This window comes from Astyanax mexicanus, chromosome 10, assembly GCF_023375975.1.
Source record: "Astyanax mexicanus isolate ESR-SI-001 chromosome 10, AstMex3_surface, whole genome shotgun sequence".
Lineage (NCBI taxonomy): Eukaryota > Metazoa > Chordata > Actinopteri > Characiformes > Acestrorhamphidae > Astyanax > Astyanax mexicanus.
In genome coordinates this window covers 6,670,315-6,685,298 of record NC_064417.1, presented here as the reverse complement: position 1 = coordinate 6,685,298, position 14,984 = coordinate 6,670,315, and the positions used below count along the sequence as shown (strand labels likewise).

Here is a 14,984-nt window from a genome sequence, read left to right as displayed (position 1 = left end):
CTTTCTTTCTTATCTCTTTGTTTCACCCCTTGTTCTCTCTCTTTTATTCTGTTTCCTCCTGTCCTCTGATCCCTCTCTCCCTCTCTCTCTTTCTCTTTCTCCTACTACTCTTTCCATATCTCTTCCTCTTTCTCTGTCTCCCTCTGCTCTTTCTGTCTCTTTCACACACACACACACACACACACACACACACACACACACACACACACACACACACTCTTACTACTCTTTCTTCACCCCTTGTGTGTTCTCCCTCTCACTCACTTTCTGCTCTTTCGAAAATTTCTTTATCTTTTTCTTGCACCCCTTATTCTCTCACTCCCTTTTATTCAGTTTCCTCTTGTCCTTTGATCTCTCTCTCTCTCCCTTTTCTTTCTTCCATTTATTTATGTTTCCTCTCTGTCTCTCTCTGATCTCTCTCTCTCACACAAACACTCTCTTTCTACTCTTTCTTTTCAACTTTTTTCTTTTACCCCTTGTGCTTTCACTCTCTCTCTCTCTCTCTCTCTCTCTCTCTCACTCTATTTCTACTCTTTCTACACTTTCTTTATCTCTTTTTTGCACCTCTATGCTCTCTTTTTTCTTTTATTCTATGTTTCTTCCTGTTCCTCTCTATCTTTTTGCCCATTCTCTCTTTCATTCTCTCTCTCATTCTGTTTTTCTCCTTGCTTATTTTCTCTCTCCTTGCCCTTTTCTGCTCTATCATTTGTTGTTTTCCCTCTCCACCCAATTGAATTCTCACTCTCTTCATTTTCTCCTTTTGTCTCAGGCCAACCTGAGGAAGTTTATGGAACATATTCAACACCATCAGGTGGATAAAGTGTCTAAGTTGCTGGAGAGAGGCCTTGACCCGAACTACCATGACCCGGACACTGGGGGTAAGAGATTACACAAAACCCACACAGATTCTGGACATGCACGTCCTGCTTAACTATAATAACCTGCTGGGTTGAGTTTCCTCTCTGTGCTTCCTCTATGTGAGTATCATTATGTTAGACTCTCCATAGGCTGCAGCTGATTTGTTCTTATTTAATTGAGAATCAAGAAGTGTGCAGCACTAGTGGAGCTACAAATAGTGCTATTGATTGGTCAAATGCAATCAATGCACAGAAAGTCACGGGATTGTCACATAATCAATCGAGTCCCCTAAGTACCATTTCTAATAAACACTAAGTACCCAGAATCCCTGCATACGACTCCAGCTAAAACCACGTGTGAGGAAAATGCAAATCAGGGTAAACACCATTATAGACTGTAGAAGCTGTACAAACATAAAGTCAGCAGTCAGTGAGTGTATTTATCTGTAAAACTCCATATAACATTAGACTAAACCCAAATAAACATAAAGTCGGCAGTCAGTGAGTGTATTTCCCTGTAAAACTCTATATAACATTAGACTAAACCTAAAATATAAACATAAAGTCAGCAGTCAGTGAGTGTATCTACATGTAAAACTCTATATACCATTACAAAAAACACAAAATAAACATAAAGTCAGCAGTCAGTGAGTGTATTTACCTGTATATCTCTATATAACATTAGAATAAACCTAACATATAAACATAAAGTCAGCAGGCAGTTAGTGTATTTACCTGTAAAACTCTATATAACATTAGAATAAACCTAACATATAAACATAAAGTCGGCAGTTAGTGAGTGTATTTACCTGTAAAACTCCATATAACATTAGACTAAACCCAAATAAACATAAAGTCAGCAGTCAGTGAGTGTATTTATCTGTCAAACTCTGTATAACATTAGACTAAACCCAAATAAACATAAAGTCAGCAGTCAGTGAGTGTATTTCCCTGTAAAACTCTATATAACATTAGACTAAACCTAAAATATAAACATAAAGTCAGCAGTCAGTGAGAGTATTTACATGTATATCTCTATGTAACATCAGAATAAACCTAACATATAAACATAAAATCAGCTGGCAGTGAGTGTATCTACATGTAAAACTCTATATACCATTACAAAAAACACAAAATAAACATAAAGTCAGCAGTCAGTGAGTGTATTTACCTGTATATCTCTATATAACATTAGAATAAACCTAACATATAAACATAAAGTCAGCAGTGAGTGTATTTACATGTATATCTCTATACAACATTAGAATAAACCTAACATATAAACATAAAGTCAGCAGGCAGTGAGTGTGTTTACATGTATATCTCTATATAACATTAGAATAAACCTAACATATAAACATAAAGTCAGCAGTGAGTGTATTTACATGTATATCTCTATATAACATTAGAATAAACCTAACATATAAACATAAAGTCAGCAGGCAGTGAGTGTGTTAACCTGTAAAACTCTGTATAACATTAGAATGAACTGAAATAAACATAACGTCATCAGTCAGTGAGTGTACCTACCTGTAAAACTCTATATAACATTAGAATAAATCCAAATAAACATAAAGTCAGTAAAGTTACTGAGATGTTGGTTAGTAAAACACAGTTTGAGGTTTGGGTGATGATTATCTCTGTGAACTTCAGACGCTGTGGGGATTTGGTCTGTTCTACCAGCAGCTCACCTGAGTAACTTTAATAAAGAACATATTAAATACACTAGGTGTTGGATAGGAATGGAACTGGGAATACTGGGAATGTTTTAGAAAGGATTTACACACTTATACACTATATCTACTCTCCTTGTTTTTTTTATTTTTATTTTATTGTAATGCTAGTGTTTTTTGATGAGCTACAAGCTCACTGCTGTAATGCAAATTTTTTCAGACTCCTAAAATTGCTAACTCATATGTTGAGACTCTTTTCTAGCAGATTGCATCGTCTTACTCCAAAGAGCTTCCAAATTTAGCTGAAGGTTTGCGCGAGGCGATGCTCAGCTTGTGCATTTACATATTCCTCATAATAAAATATTCTTATTTGTTGAGTGCTTGCTTGCCAGTTTTTTTTTTTTTTTTTGGTGGGGGAACAGGCTGCAAAGAAGAGCACAACCTGAAAACAGGACATTTTAAAGGCTGAGATTATAGTCAACTGTGCTTCTGGGAGGCTGTGTGTTTTGTGTTTGATGCTAATTAAAGGCAAAATCAATCAAGAGCAGTATGGCGCTTTACAGTGGTATAAAAAGTTTGGGCACCCCTGATAATTTTTATGATTTTTTCCTTTAAAAAATATTGGTTATTCATCATATAGCAGCAAACACAGTGATATTTGAGCAGTGGAATGAAGTTTATAGGATTTACAGAAAGTGTGCAATAATTATTTAAACAAAATAAGGCAAGAGCATACGTTTTGAAACCCTTGTTGTTTTATTGATTTGAATACGTTTAGCACTAATTATTGAACCACAAAATTTATTTGGGAAGCTCATTGACCCTTGACCTACATAAACAGGTGAATTAAATTAAGAGAAAGGCTTACGGAGCCAATTGCAAGTTTTTTTTCCTCTATGCATCTTTTCTGAAGAATGGCAACATTGGAGCCTCAAAACAACAAGTCTTAACTGACCCAAAAACAAAGATTATTTAACATCATGGTTTTAGGGGAGGGATACAAAAAGCTATCTCAGAGATTTCAGTTGTCTGATTCCACTGAAGGCCAAGAAAAACTTCAGCTAACCTTTTCTGTGCACACGCCACAAACAGAGTCGCTTGAGGTATGCTAAAGCACATTTGAAGAAGCCAGCTTCATTTTGGAATGAGGTGCTGTGGACTGATGAAACTAAAAATTGAGTTTTTGGACGGCGATATGCATGGCGGAAAAGTTGAGGGTCGCATGGATTTCAGTCAATATCAGCAGATTATTGAGAACAATGTTCAAGAATCAGTGAGAAAGTTGAAGTTTAAGCGCCGGGGCTGGATACTTCAACAAGACAACGACCCTAAACACTAAACACTGCTCACAATCTACTAAAGCATTCATCATGCAGTGGAACAAGTACAACATTCTGGAATTATCATTTCAGTCCCCAGACCTGAATATTATTGTAAATCTGTGGTGTGATTTAAAGCGGGCTGTTCATGCAAAAGGAGGATCTACTAAATATTAATTTAATTTTTTTGTTGGGGTCTCCAAATTTAAGCACCTGCCTAATTTTGTTTAAAGAATTATTGCACACTTTCTTTAAATCCTATAAACTTTATTTCACTTCTTAAATATCACTGTGTGATATACAGTATTTAACTAAAATTGCTGATCTAAACAACCAAAGATTTATAAAAGAAAATAATGAAAATGATCAGCGGTGCCCAAACCTTTTAATATCACTGTATTGTGCATATTGTGTCTGAAGGTGTGATATTAGAGGCAGTATTGTGTTATTGTGGTTTCGGCACACAATGCAGCATCTCATTTTTACATTACAGCCGTAAAACACAGACATAACAACATGAACGCTGTACTGTAAGAGCCTCGGGCGGCTCCTATTCAGAACTGAAGCTGAGTGATGTCAGAACGTTCTCTAGACACCGAGGAAAGCCCTCAGGTGGGCCTTTGATGGATTCATTAAATGTTCCATTAGAGCCACCACCAAGCTCTGTGAAGGACCGCTGTCCTTGCTGTTTGTGGCCAGACCATTACACAACCTTCAAGCTGGTTATTTTCTGTTTGATTTGTGTAAGGTCACAGCAGATGCAGTATTGTGGCGGCGTATAAAAGCTTCTTTTTGGTAGGCACAAAGTTGCAAATTGAAGAAAAGCTTTCAACACCTTCTTATTAAGATAGAAAACCTTACTTTTCTTAAAAAAAAAACAGCTGTTTTCTCACTGATGACCTTTATCCATCGGTCAGGATATATTAGATATATGATCTAATTTATTGTTTTATGATTTACTGCAAAGGTTTAATCAATATCAATTGAATAACCCTGTCCTTGTCCTTTCGACTTGCAGAGACCCCCCTGACCCTGGCAGCCCATCTGGATAACGTGGTGGAGATCATAACGGTGCTGAAGAACAGAGGAGCCCATTTAGATTTCCGCTCTCGAGATGGGATGACGCCGCTCCATAAAGCTGTCAGGGCCAAGAACCAAATCGCTCTTAAGGTAACAACTGCCATCTACCGCCTTTACCATTAAACTGAGGAACCTGTGTGCACTTAGAGTGTTTTGCAGATTATTTTAAATGATTTATCTCAGCTATAAAACAGTTTTACTGTAAAAACTCCAGAAGACATTAGACTAGAATAATATAAATACCATATTTTAAGGTGCACAATTTTATAAGGCGCACTATCAATGAATGTCTATTTTCTGGTCTATTTTCATACATAAGGTGAATTTTAAGCAGCAATAGCAAGGAAGATAGATAGATAGATAGATAGATAGATAGATAGATAGATAGATAGATAGATAGATAGATAGATAGATAGATAGATAGATACATACATACATACATACATACATACATACATACATACATACATACATACTTACATACTTACTTACTTACTTACTTACTTACTTACTTACTTACTTACTTACTTACTTACTTTATTTATCCCGAAAACTCAGACAAATCAAAACACAGAAGAATAGAAAATATATAAGGCTATATAAAAAAAAGAAAACTAACTATACAAGGTAAGGATCTATCTGTAAACGGAGCAGTGCAGTAGATGTTGCTAATGGTCATAAATAATTAAATAATTAACAGAGTACAGTGCAATGACATCGATTACGAAAGTGACTGATGTGACATAGAAATATAATATAATATAAGTATGCATACGTTACAAGACAGTTCTAAAAAGAGAATGTGAAAATGTGAATACCCAATCATGAGTAAGGTATCCTTAAATGTAAGCGAGGTTGGGGAAGTGTTAATATAAATAATTAAGTTGTTGAATAATGTCCAAGTGGTGTGCCTGGATTAAACTCAGTCGTCAGCAGCATCCCGTCCCCGATGGGAGGAGTTAAAGAGTCTGATGGCTCTCGGAATGAAGGATTTTCTGAGTCTGTCTGTTGTGCAGCTCTGTGACAGCAGTCTGCCACTGAACACACTCCTCTGCTTCATGATGGGTGTGTGAAGTGGGTGACTATCATTGTTCATGATAGAAAGCAGTTTATCCAAAGTCCTTCTCTCAGCTATTGTAACCAGAGAGTCCAGCTCCATTCCAACCACTGCCCCGGCCCTCCTGACAAGGGTGGAACAAGGGTGTTGCCATGTTTTAGCATTAGTTTAAGCAGACTGTGTTTGTCTATTGTTGTGATTTAGATGAAGATCAATGACCAAATTCATGCAGAAATCCAAGTAATCTCAAAGGATTCACATACTTTTTCTAGCAACTGTATTAGGCTTAGGTTTTTTCATGACTGGTAAATCTTGAGGGCATACAGTGCTTCTGCTAAAAAATAGACTTCCAAATAATATCATTGTAATTGTTTCACCAATTCTTTTTCTTTTTCTTTCAGCTTTTCCCTTTTCAGGGGTTGCCAAAGAGTCATCTTATCAAATTGTTTCACCACTGATACAGGAAAAAAATATTATTTTGCTAACATGTAAAGCACCGTACAGTCACAGTTGCAGTATATACAGTACTAGTCAAAAGTTTGGACACACAAATTCAGTGTTTTTAATTATTTTAAAATATTGTGTATTATAGATTAATACTAAAGTAATGAAGAAAATATTAATTCTTTAAATATATTTAATAAACAAAAAAATGTTAAACAAACTAGAATATGTTGTATATTTTAGATTCTTCAAAGTAGCACCTCTTGCTTAGATTAGACAGCTTTGCACATCTTGGCTGGATTTTCTCAGTCAGTTTTATGAGGAAGAATAATCTGGAATTCAGGCTTTGAATTTCTTGCCTCTTAATGTGAATAGTCCTATAAGAGTAATGTCCTAATCTATAGTATGGCAAGAAATTCTCAACTAAGAAAGGATAAAACGAAGGCCAGTCCCTTAATTCTCTAGTGCAGTCGCAAAGACCATTAAAAACTGATGAAACTGAAAAATGATGAAACTGGCCCTCATTAGGACCACCCCAGAAAAGGAAAAGCAAGAGTTTCCTCTGTTGCACAGGATAAATTCATCAGTGAGTTACCAGCCTCAGAAACATGGCTGCTTCCTGTGAATTGCAGCTGTTCAGTTCGAAACTGACCACTGAGATCACTAAATTGATAAAACTTTTATGAAACATTATTTTAAATGACCTTTATGAGTCATATTACTGTAAATATCACATGGATTAAATATGTGGTTTGATCTCTCTCTCTCTCTCTCTCTCTCTCTCTCTCTCTGCAGGCCATGCTGGAGCTGGGAGCCTCTCCTGACTACAAGGACCGGCAGGGTCTGACTCCTCTGTACCACACAGTGACGGTGGGGGGTGACCCCAGCTGCTGTGAGGTGCTCCTGCGCGCTCACGCCACGGTGGCCTGCCACGACGAGAACGGCTGGCACGAAGTCCACCAGGTGGAGCTCTGACTTATCTCTGCTCTTCAGTTGTCTGTGTTGTCTGTGGGTGTAAAGCTGAACATTTGACATGACAAAAGAAGAGGGCTGGATCCCGGAACAAAGAAACCGTGTTTTAGTAGGTGTTAACGTTAAGGGTACTCTGTCATCATCATGTCCTGCGTTCTTTCAAGACTCAACAAATATATTCATCATTCTGAGACCCTAAGAAAAGAAGACAGTCTCCCTGATCCTGAAGATCCTGAAGAAGCTCTGTAACAAAATTCTTTGTCTTCAGCTGGTCCAAGCTGACACTTGATGGTTAAGGTTCCTGAAAATCTGGTCATCATGGAGAAAACATGTCCTGTGCTAGTAAGCTAATTGGTTAAGATGGTTAATCCAAAACTGGTTAATCAGAGGTACCCCCTGAAATGAATTTTACATTAATGTCACATTAACTCACCTCAACATGCCTTTTGCAATCATTTAGTCCCCTGTGAGAAATGCTATAATCACTATTACAAACTGTACAGCAGGCAAGACTTCCACTGTTTTTAACTTTTACCAGACATGGATATACTTTAGAGTAGTCAGAGGTGAAATGGCTAACTCACAGACTCTTTGTAGAGAACAGGCCAATCAGAACCCTCTCTGTTTTGCATGCGATTCTTGAAAATGCACACTCTTGCATGCATGCATGTCATAAGCTACCAAAAAAAAATCATCCTCCTTTCAAGTATCCCCCCAAATGTTGTATTGTTTATTTATTTATTTTCTTGATTGCCTCTTAATCAATGTGTATATCATAGTATATAATCTTGTTACTCCAAAAATATATTGTGTATGTATGGTGATTTTAATGAAGCCCCAGGAGTTGCATATCCAAATAAATTACATTGTGTGGGAAATACTGGTCATGATTGGTGAGTTCAGGTCAATCTCTTGATATGGCAGTAATTGTACGTAGAGAATAAAAGAGTAACAGTGGTGTATGGTTGATGAAACACTCATTATTAAACCTGATGGCTGCTGCTACACACTGACATCTTGTGGTGATGGGGAAGATTACCAAGAATGAACTAAATGAATCAAAACTTAAAGCAGGGGTGTCCAAACTTTTTTTGTTGGGGCCAGAAGGAGAAATATATTTGAAGTCACGGGCCACAGACTCTGTAATAAAACAAATAATGAAATATACCACTTTAAATAATACTTTTTTTCCTGATTATTTCATTTACACACCATTTTACTTGACTTACTATCTTTATCTTTCACAGTGTTGTGTAAACTAAGATTTTTCAAATTGATGTTTAATTTCATTATGTCTCTTAATATTAAACTCCTTATTTACGGCAACTTTTAGACTCTTTGGCCCGTTTTTCTGCGCTAGAAATGCGCACTCTCTCCGCTTTTAGACTCTTTGGCCCGTTTTTCTGCGCTAGAAATGCGCACTCTCTCCGCTTTTAGACTCTTTGGCCCGTTTTTCTGCGCTAGAAATGCGCACTCTCTCCGCTTTTAGACTCTTTGGCCCGTTTTTCTGCGCTAGAAATGCACACTCTCTCCGCTTTTAGACTCTTTGGCACGTTTTTCTGCGCTAGAAATGCGCACTCTCTCCGCTTTTAGACTCTTTGGCCCATTTCTGACACCTAGCGTTCAAACTTTGAATCTCACATTATAAAAACCTGCTTAACAGCGGGCCAACTTTCATTCTAGGTGGAGGTAAAGTGATGCTGAAATCATTGTATGATTGTGAATGTGTTTCTGTGTTGGTCCAGGCTTGTCGATATGGCCACGTCCAGCATCTGGAGCACCTCCTGTTTTATGGCGCGGACATGCGGGTGCAGAACGCCTCTGGGAACACCGCCCTCCATATCTGTGCTCTCTACAAACAGGTAAGAGTAGCTCTCACACACCAAATGAGCTTTCAGGCTTTCAGTACGTCCCTGATGGTCTTCAGGACGGAGCAATTTAGACATCTAATCACGAGTTCACCTCCTGAAAAGTTCCCATCAGTCGTTATACCCATGATAAACCCTCACAAGCTCCCTTTTAGCCGTTTATACCTGAAGGTCAGAGCCATTTTCTCCAGCTTAGCTGTGCTTGTTTGTTGCAATAACACTGAAATGCTACCTTTTACTTCGGACTGTTCCCTTGCAGTTTGGGGAAATACATCAGTGACCCCAGGGCAATGGGCTGAAGTGGAGGGCAGTATTGCTTCATTACTGTGCTCTGGACTGCCCTAGATCGGCGCAGGAATCCAGCGGCTTAATATATCTCTCTCCCGAGACCCTGCTAGGTTCAGAGGGGGTGAGGGGAGATGGGACCGGTGTCATGTTCCTCTCAGCACGTTTATTATTTCCAGGTCTGATAGCGAAGAGGCTGCGGATGCTCTATCAACGGGAGCTATAAATACGGCAGATTCAGAATTACGCAACCGCTTTGTTCTGTTCTGTGAGAGTTGGTGTGTAGCATCGGCAGAGGTCAGAGGTCTCTGTGTGTGTGGTCAAGCCATTAAACACACTGTCTATTTTTAAAGATTTTGTTATCATAACTCATGATGGAGTCAAGCAATGGTAAGCAGTGGTAAGTGAGTTCTAGCTCTAGATCTGTGCTAAATCCACTTCTTCATGCTTCAGCTGGGCTTGTTTATGTAACAGTGTCAGCATTAGCTTTGTAACTGGGTTCCTTTGTATGAAATACCTTTTAAATAATATTGATTGGGGACTGGTTCATGAATAAACACTAGTAGTCCCTACTGGAAAAAACAGCTCATACAAACTTAAGCTGTGTTTTGGAAACTGGTAACTGGTTTCTAGCTGGTAACTGTTTCATAGCTGGTCAGAACATCTAAAACCAGCTTGTAGCTGGTCTGTACCTGGTAACTGGTTTCTAGCTGGTCAGAACATCTAAAACCAGCTACCAGTTACCAGGTACAAACCAGCTACAAGCTGATTTAAGATGTTCTGACCAGCTATACACCAGTTACCAGGTACAGACCAGCTACAAGCTGGTTTTAGATGTTCTGACCAGCTAAACACCAGTTACCAGCTAGAAACCAGTTACCAGGTACAGACCAGCTACAAGCTGGTTTTAGATGTTCTGACCAGCTATGAACCAGTTACCAGCTAGAAACCAGTTACCAGGTTCCAAAACACAGCTTAAGCTGGTAAAGCTGGTCAACCAGCTTGACCAGCTTTAGCTGGTATGAGCTGGTTTTTCCAGTAGGGGTAGCAACAGAATGATCACTGTGGAGGTTATCACAGTGTTTGTGAATGAACAGAGGCTTTTTAAATAATAATGTTTACAGATTCACAGTCGTGCTGAAAAATCAAATTTGCACAAGATGCATTAACTTTACCATTTGATAGACAACTAGATCCTAACATATCTGGCCTTTATGGACGAGTGGCAAGAAGAAAACCATTGTTATAAGATAGACATAAGAAGTGCCATTTACAGCTAGCCACAAGGCATGTTGGAGACACAGCAAATGAGACCAAAGTTGAACGTTTTGGCCTAAATGCAAAGCACTTTGTGTGGTAGTAAAGTAACACTATTCACATTATCTAAGCCCGTAAAATCCTGGAGTCTCTTGTACTGTTTCCTGTTAAACTCATTGCTTCACCTTGAGCTCTGGAAAGCACTGGCTGTCTGACACCTGCCCTCAAGGCTCTGTGCAGTGCTGTGGAGAGCTCTGGCCATATGTTGCCTGTCCTAAAGACTCTGTTCAGTGATGTGGAAAGTACCAACTGTCTTAACACCTGGCCATAAGGGTATGCCCAGTGCTATTGTAACCACTGGCCATCAACTCCCTGTCTTTTAGGTTCTGTCCCATGATGTGGGGAGATTACTGGCTGTCTGACACCTGACCTTAAGCAACCAGTCAGTGCAACAGATGCCCGGCACCTGCTTTTAAGGCTCTGTCAAACGTTGTGGAGTGTTCTGGCTCTCTGACGTTTATCTGTAAGGTTCTAACTGGTACGATGGAAAGCACTGGCTGTCTGCTGCCTGCCTTCAAGAATCGTAATAGTGCTATTGGGAAAATGGCACCATACCTGAAGGATCTGCCCCATGCTTTGGAGAGTACTGCATACCCTCTTTCAGTGCTGTGGAGAGCACTGATCATCTGCTGCCTGTCCTCAAAGCTCTGTCCACTGATGTGGAGAATACTGACTGTCTGATGCCTGACCCTAAGCAACAAGTCAGTGCTCTGGGTAGCACTAGCTGCCTGGCACTTGATTTTATGGTGCTGTCAGATGCTGTGTAGTGCACTGGCTGTCTGACGCCAACCTGCCCAGTGCTGTGGGGAGGGTTCTGACTGTTTATATGCTCCAGAGATGACTGGCTGTCTAATTTCTGCTCTCAAGGCTCTGTAAAGTCCTGTGGTGTGTACTGACTGTCTGTTGTCTACCTCTAAGGGTCCTGTAAGGTTGCAGTACCATGGAGAGCACTGGCTGTCTGCTACCTGCCCTCTGGGCTCTGTCCAGTACTGTGGGAATTACTGGATTACTGCACATCTACCTTCAAGGCCCTGTTTGGTGCTCAGAAGAGCATTGGCTTTCTATTGCCTGACCTGAAAGCCCTCATTGGTGCTCCAGAGAGTACTGGCATACACTGTCTTCCCTCAAGGCTCCATCCAGTGTTGTAGACAGTGTTGGCCATCTGCTACCTGTCCCCAAATCCCTCTTGGGTACTCTTGTCTGATACCTACTTGCAAGTTTTTGCCCAGTGGTTCTTAGAGTGCTGGTCAAACACAGCCTCCCCTCAACATTTGTCCAGTGCATAGGTATAGACTGGTCAAATATTGCCCTCAAATCTTTCTCCAGTGCTCAGGAATGGACCCTCATTGGTGCTCCAGAGAGTGCTGGCTGACTGTCTGCCTGCAAGGCTCCATCAAGTGTTATAAACAGTGTTGTCCATCTGCTGCCTTTTCCAAATTCTTTGTTTGTACTGGCTCTCTGATGCCTACCTGCAAGGGTATGCTGGTCAAACATTGCCTGCCCTCAAAGCTTTGTCCAGTGCAGGGTTATGGACCCTCATTTGAGCTCTAGAGAGTCCCGGCCCTACTGGCCCATCTGCCCTCAAGGCTCCAGTGTTGTAGACAGTGTTGGCCATCTGCTGCCTCCCCTAAAGCCCTCTTGTTTACTGGCTGTCTGATGCCTACCTGCAGGGGTTCACCCAGTACATCTTAGTGTACTGGTCAAACATTGCCTCCCCTTAAAGCTTGGTCAAGTGGAGGGTGTGTTGGCCAATGCTATGCAGAGCTTCCCATGTCAAGTTACCTGAATCTCTTTACCTGCTCATCTGTCTCTTGGGAGTAGGTAGGAGCTTAATTGGCCTGGTGGACAGGGCTCAGAAACAAAGTGCTCTAGGGCACAAGAACTGGATGTGTAGCTGGAGGGTCTGTTATATTTGTTGCCCCTTAATTTCCAGGCCCTGCTCTCCAGCCCAATCAAGCTGCTACTCCCAAGAAAGCAACTCCAAACATGCATCCTGAATAAACAGCCATGTTACACTGTGCTATCAGCAGTCACTGGGTTCATTTATATAGTAGTAATAGCTTTGAGCCTGGGTTCATTTATGAGGCAGCACTGGCAGTAGCGATAGCGTTAGCATTAGCGTTGGAAGTGTTTGTGAATTGACAGCAGCTTGTAAACGTTCACAGTTTAAAAGCAGCCAGACGGAGAATGGTCCTTCTGCTTCTTCGACGGGGGGGTTCCAGGCTGCAGGGTCACAGCATGAGGGTTTCCTGGGCTATGTTTCTGTAAACTCAGTAACAGTGGTGGATGTATTGATGGTCAATATATCAATAATACCAGTACACCAGAACTGATGTTACAGTGTGATATTGAGATCTTTTGACTATTGATTATTATATTGAGTATTAAATTGATGAGAGCATTCCAGTCCATTAAGGCTTTCCAAGGTTTTTCTTTTAGGTAGCTCCTTTACTATATTGTATCAGGAAGGATGGGTTGATTTAATTTTATTAATTTAAACTATTGTATCATTAAATCCAGTGATAGTTAGATTTATTAGGGAAATAACGTGATGTATAATTTTGTACCACTTTGCTCTACACTAATACTATTCTTTGTTACAGTTATTCATTATTTTTACCCTTACCCCTGCTGTGGCTTAGTCAGAATGGAGTGTGCAGTCTATTAAATAAGGCCCTGCAGAGTTGGGGACAGCTGGGGATTTCACAATGTGAATATTATTCAAGATCATCTCCCCTGCTGAGTAAATGCAGGTGGAGTAAGACTGGTATGATGCACTTGATATAATTCATTTGTTTTGCCTTAAAGCTTTATAACACAATGCGTGCTATGAAATACATTGTATTTTATATTATTATGAATTAGACACTGCTAAATACACTAATATACAACTTGTAATGGACAGAAATTAGTATTGGTCCCATAACTTTTGCTATGTCCTATAGATACTAAAGAATGTTGCACTGACCTGTGAGATATATATGTTGGTTCTCATGCATTGACTGTGGATCTGTTTATTTTGGTACCACTTGTCTGTTTACATGGACAAGTCAAACCAGACACCTCTGGTCACGATCATTACCATTCATTGTTCTGTCTGTCTATGGCATATTCCTGGTAAACACCTGCACAGCTTTAGAAATGGAATGTCCATCCCACTATTGCTTGAAACCCTTAAGTACGTTGACCAATGTTTAACCTCACTCACACTCACCTCACTTATACAGGGAGTGGGCATTCCAAGCCCTTCCTTAACACTTTGTGATTCAGTTTAAAATGTGATGGAGATTTCATTTTCCAGCAGGACTTGGCACACTGCCAACGCTTCCAAAAGTACCAATTGGTCTTGATTCTTGGGGTTTCATTAACTGTAAGCCATAATCATGAACAGTAAAATAAATGAATGCTTAAAATAGATAACTCTGTGTGTGTAATACATCTATATAATATATGAGTTTCACATTTTGAACTGAATTACTGAAATAAATGAACTTCTTTTTTTTAGATTCACCTGTATATCTGTATATGGACACAGTTACTCCAACAAAAGCAGGATTCACACTTTTTTTATATATTTGGTGTCAAGACAAATAATGGATGATCAGGTGTCTCAATAATTTAGCCCATATGGTTTATATTATAAAGGCTGTGTATTATCACAGCCATAAGGCTGAGAGGTCCGACCTCATAGCTTTCAGGTCAGGGTTTTTCTAGTGTGATGTATGACCAGGGAGTGCTACAAAACGGTTACAGCTCATCCTCGATCAATGGAAGTGTCTTACTGAAGGCTGATTGCTTCCCCATACTGAGAAAAAAAATATTTCAGCAAATGTAGGAAATCTGCAGTCTAAATATCTTATATATTTTTTTATTTACAAACCTACTACAAAATTTTATCATTTATATGGTGAACTTTATTCAATTTATTAATATGGGACCATAAAGCATTTACTCATTTGTACTGTTGAATTTATATATATATATATATATATATATATATATATATATATATATATATATATATATATATGCAAAAATTAATAGATAAAATGATGTTGGCCAGTCAAAACATGAAATATTGGGCTCATAGTGTCTTCTGTAATGAAATAAAA

The 14,984-nt window shown here is 39.4% G+C and overlaps 1 protein-coding gene across 1 annotated transcript in view; it reads left to right on the top strand.

The window, feature by feature from the left end:
* The window catches only part of shank2b (SH3 and multiple ankyrin repeat domains 2b), a 204,809-nt gene that overhangs the window by 51,911 nt on the left and 137,914 nt on the right, over nucleotides 1-14,984 (top strand). Inside the window, exons 7-10 of the mRNA XM_022683849.2 lie at nucleotides 770-878; nucleotides 4,868-5,019; nucleotides 7,226-7,393; nucleotides 9,148-9,264. Coding sequence (XP_022539570.2) covers nucleotides 770-878; nucleotides 4,868-5,019; nucleotides 7,226-7,393; nucleotides 9,148-9,264 — 546 coding nt within the window. The remainder of the gene's footprint in view (nucleotides 1-769; nucleotides 879-4,867; nucleotides 5,020-7,225; nucleotides 7,394-9,147; nucleotides 9,265-14,984) is intronic.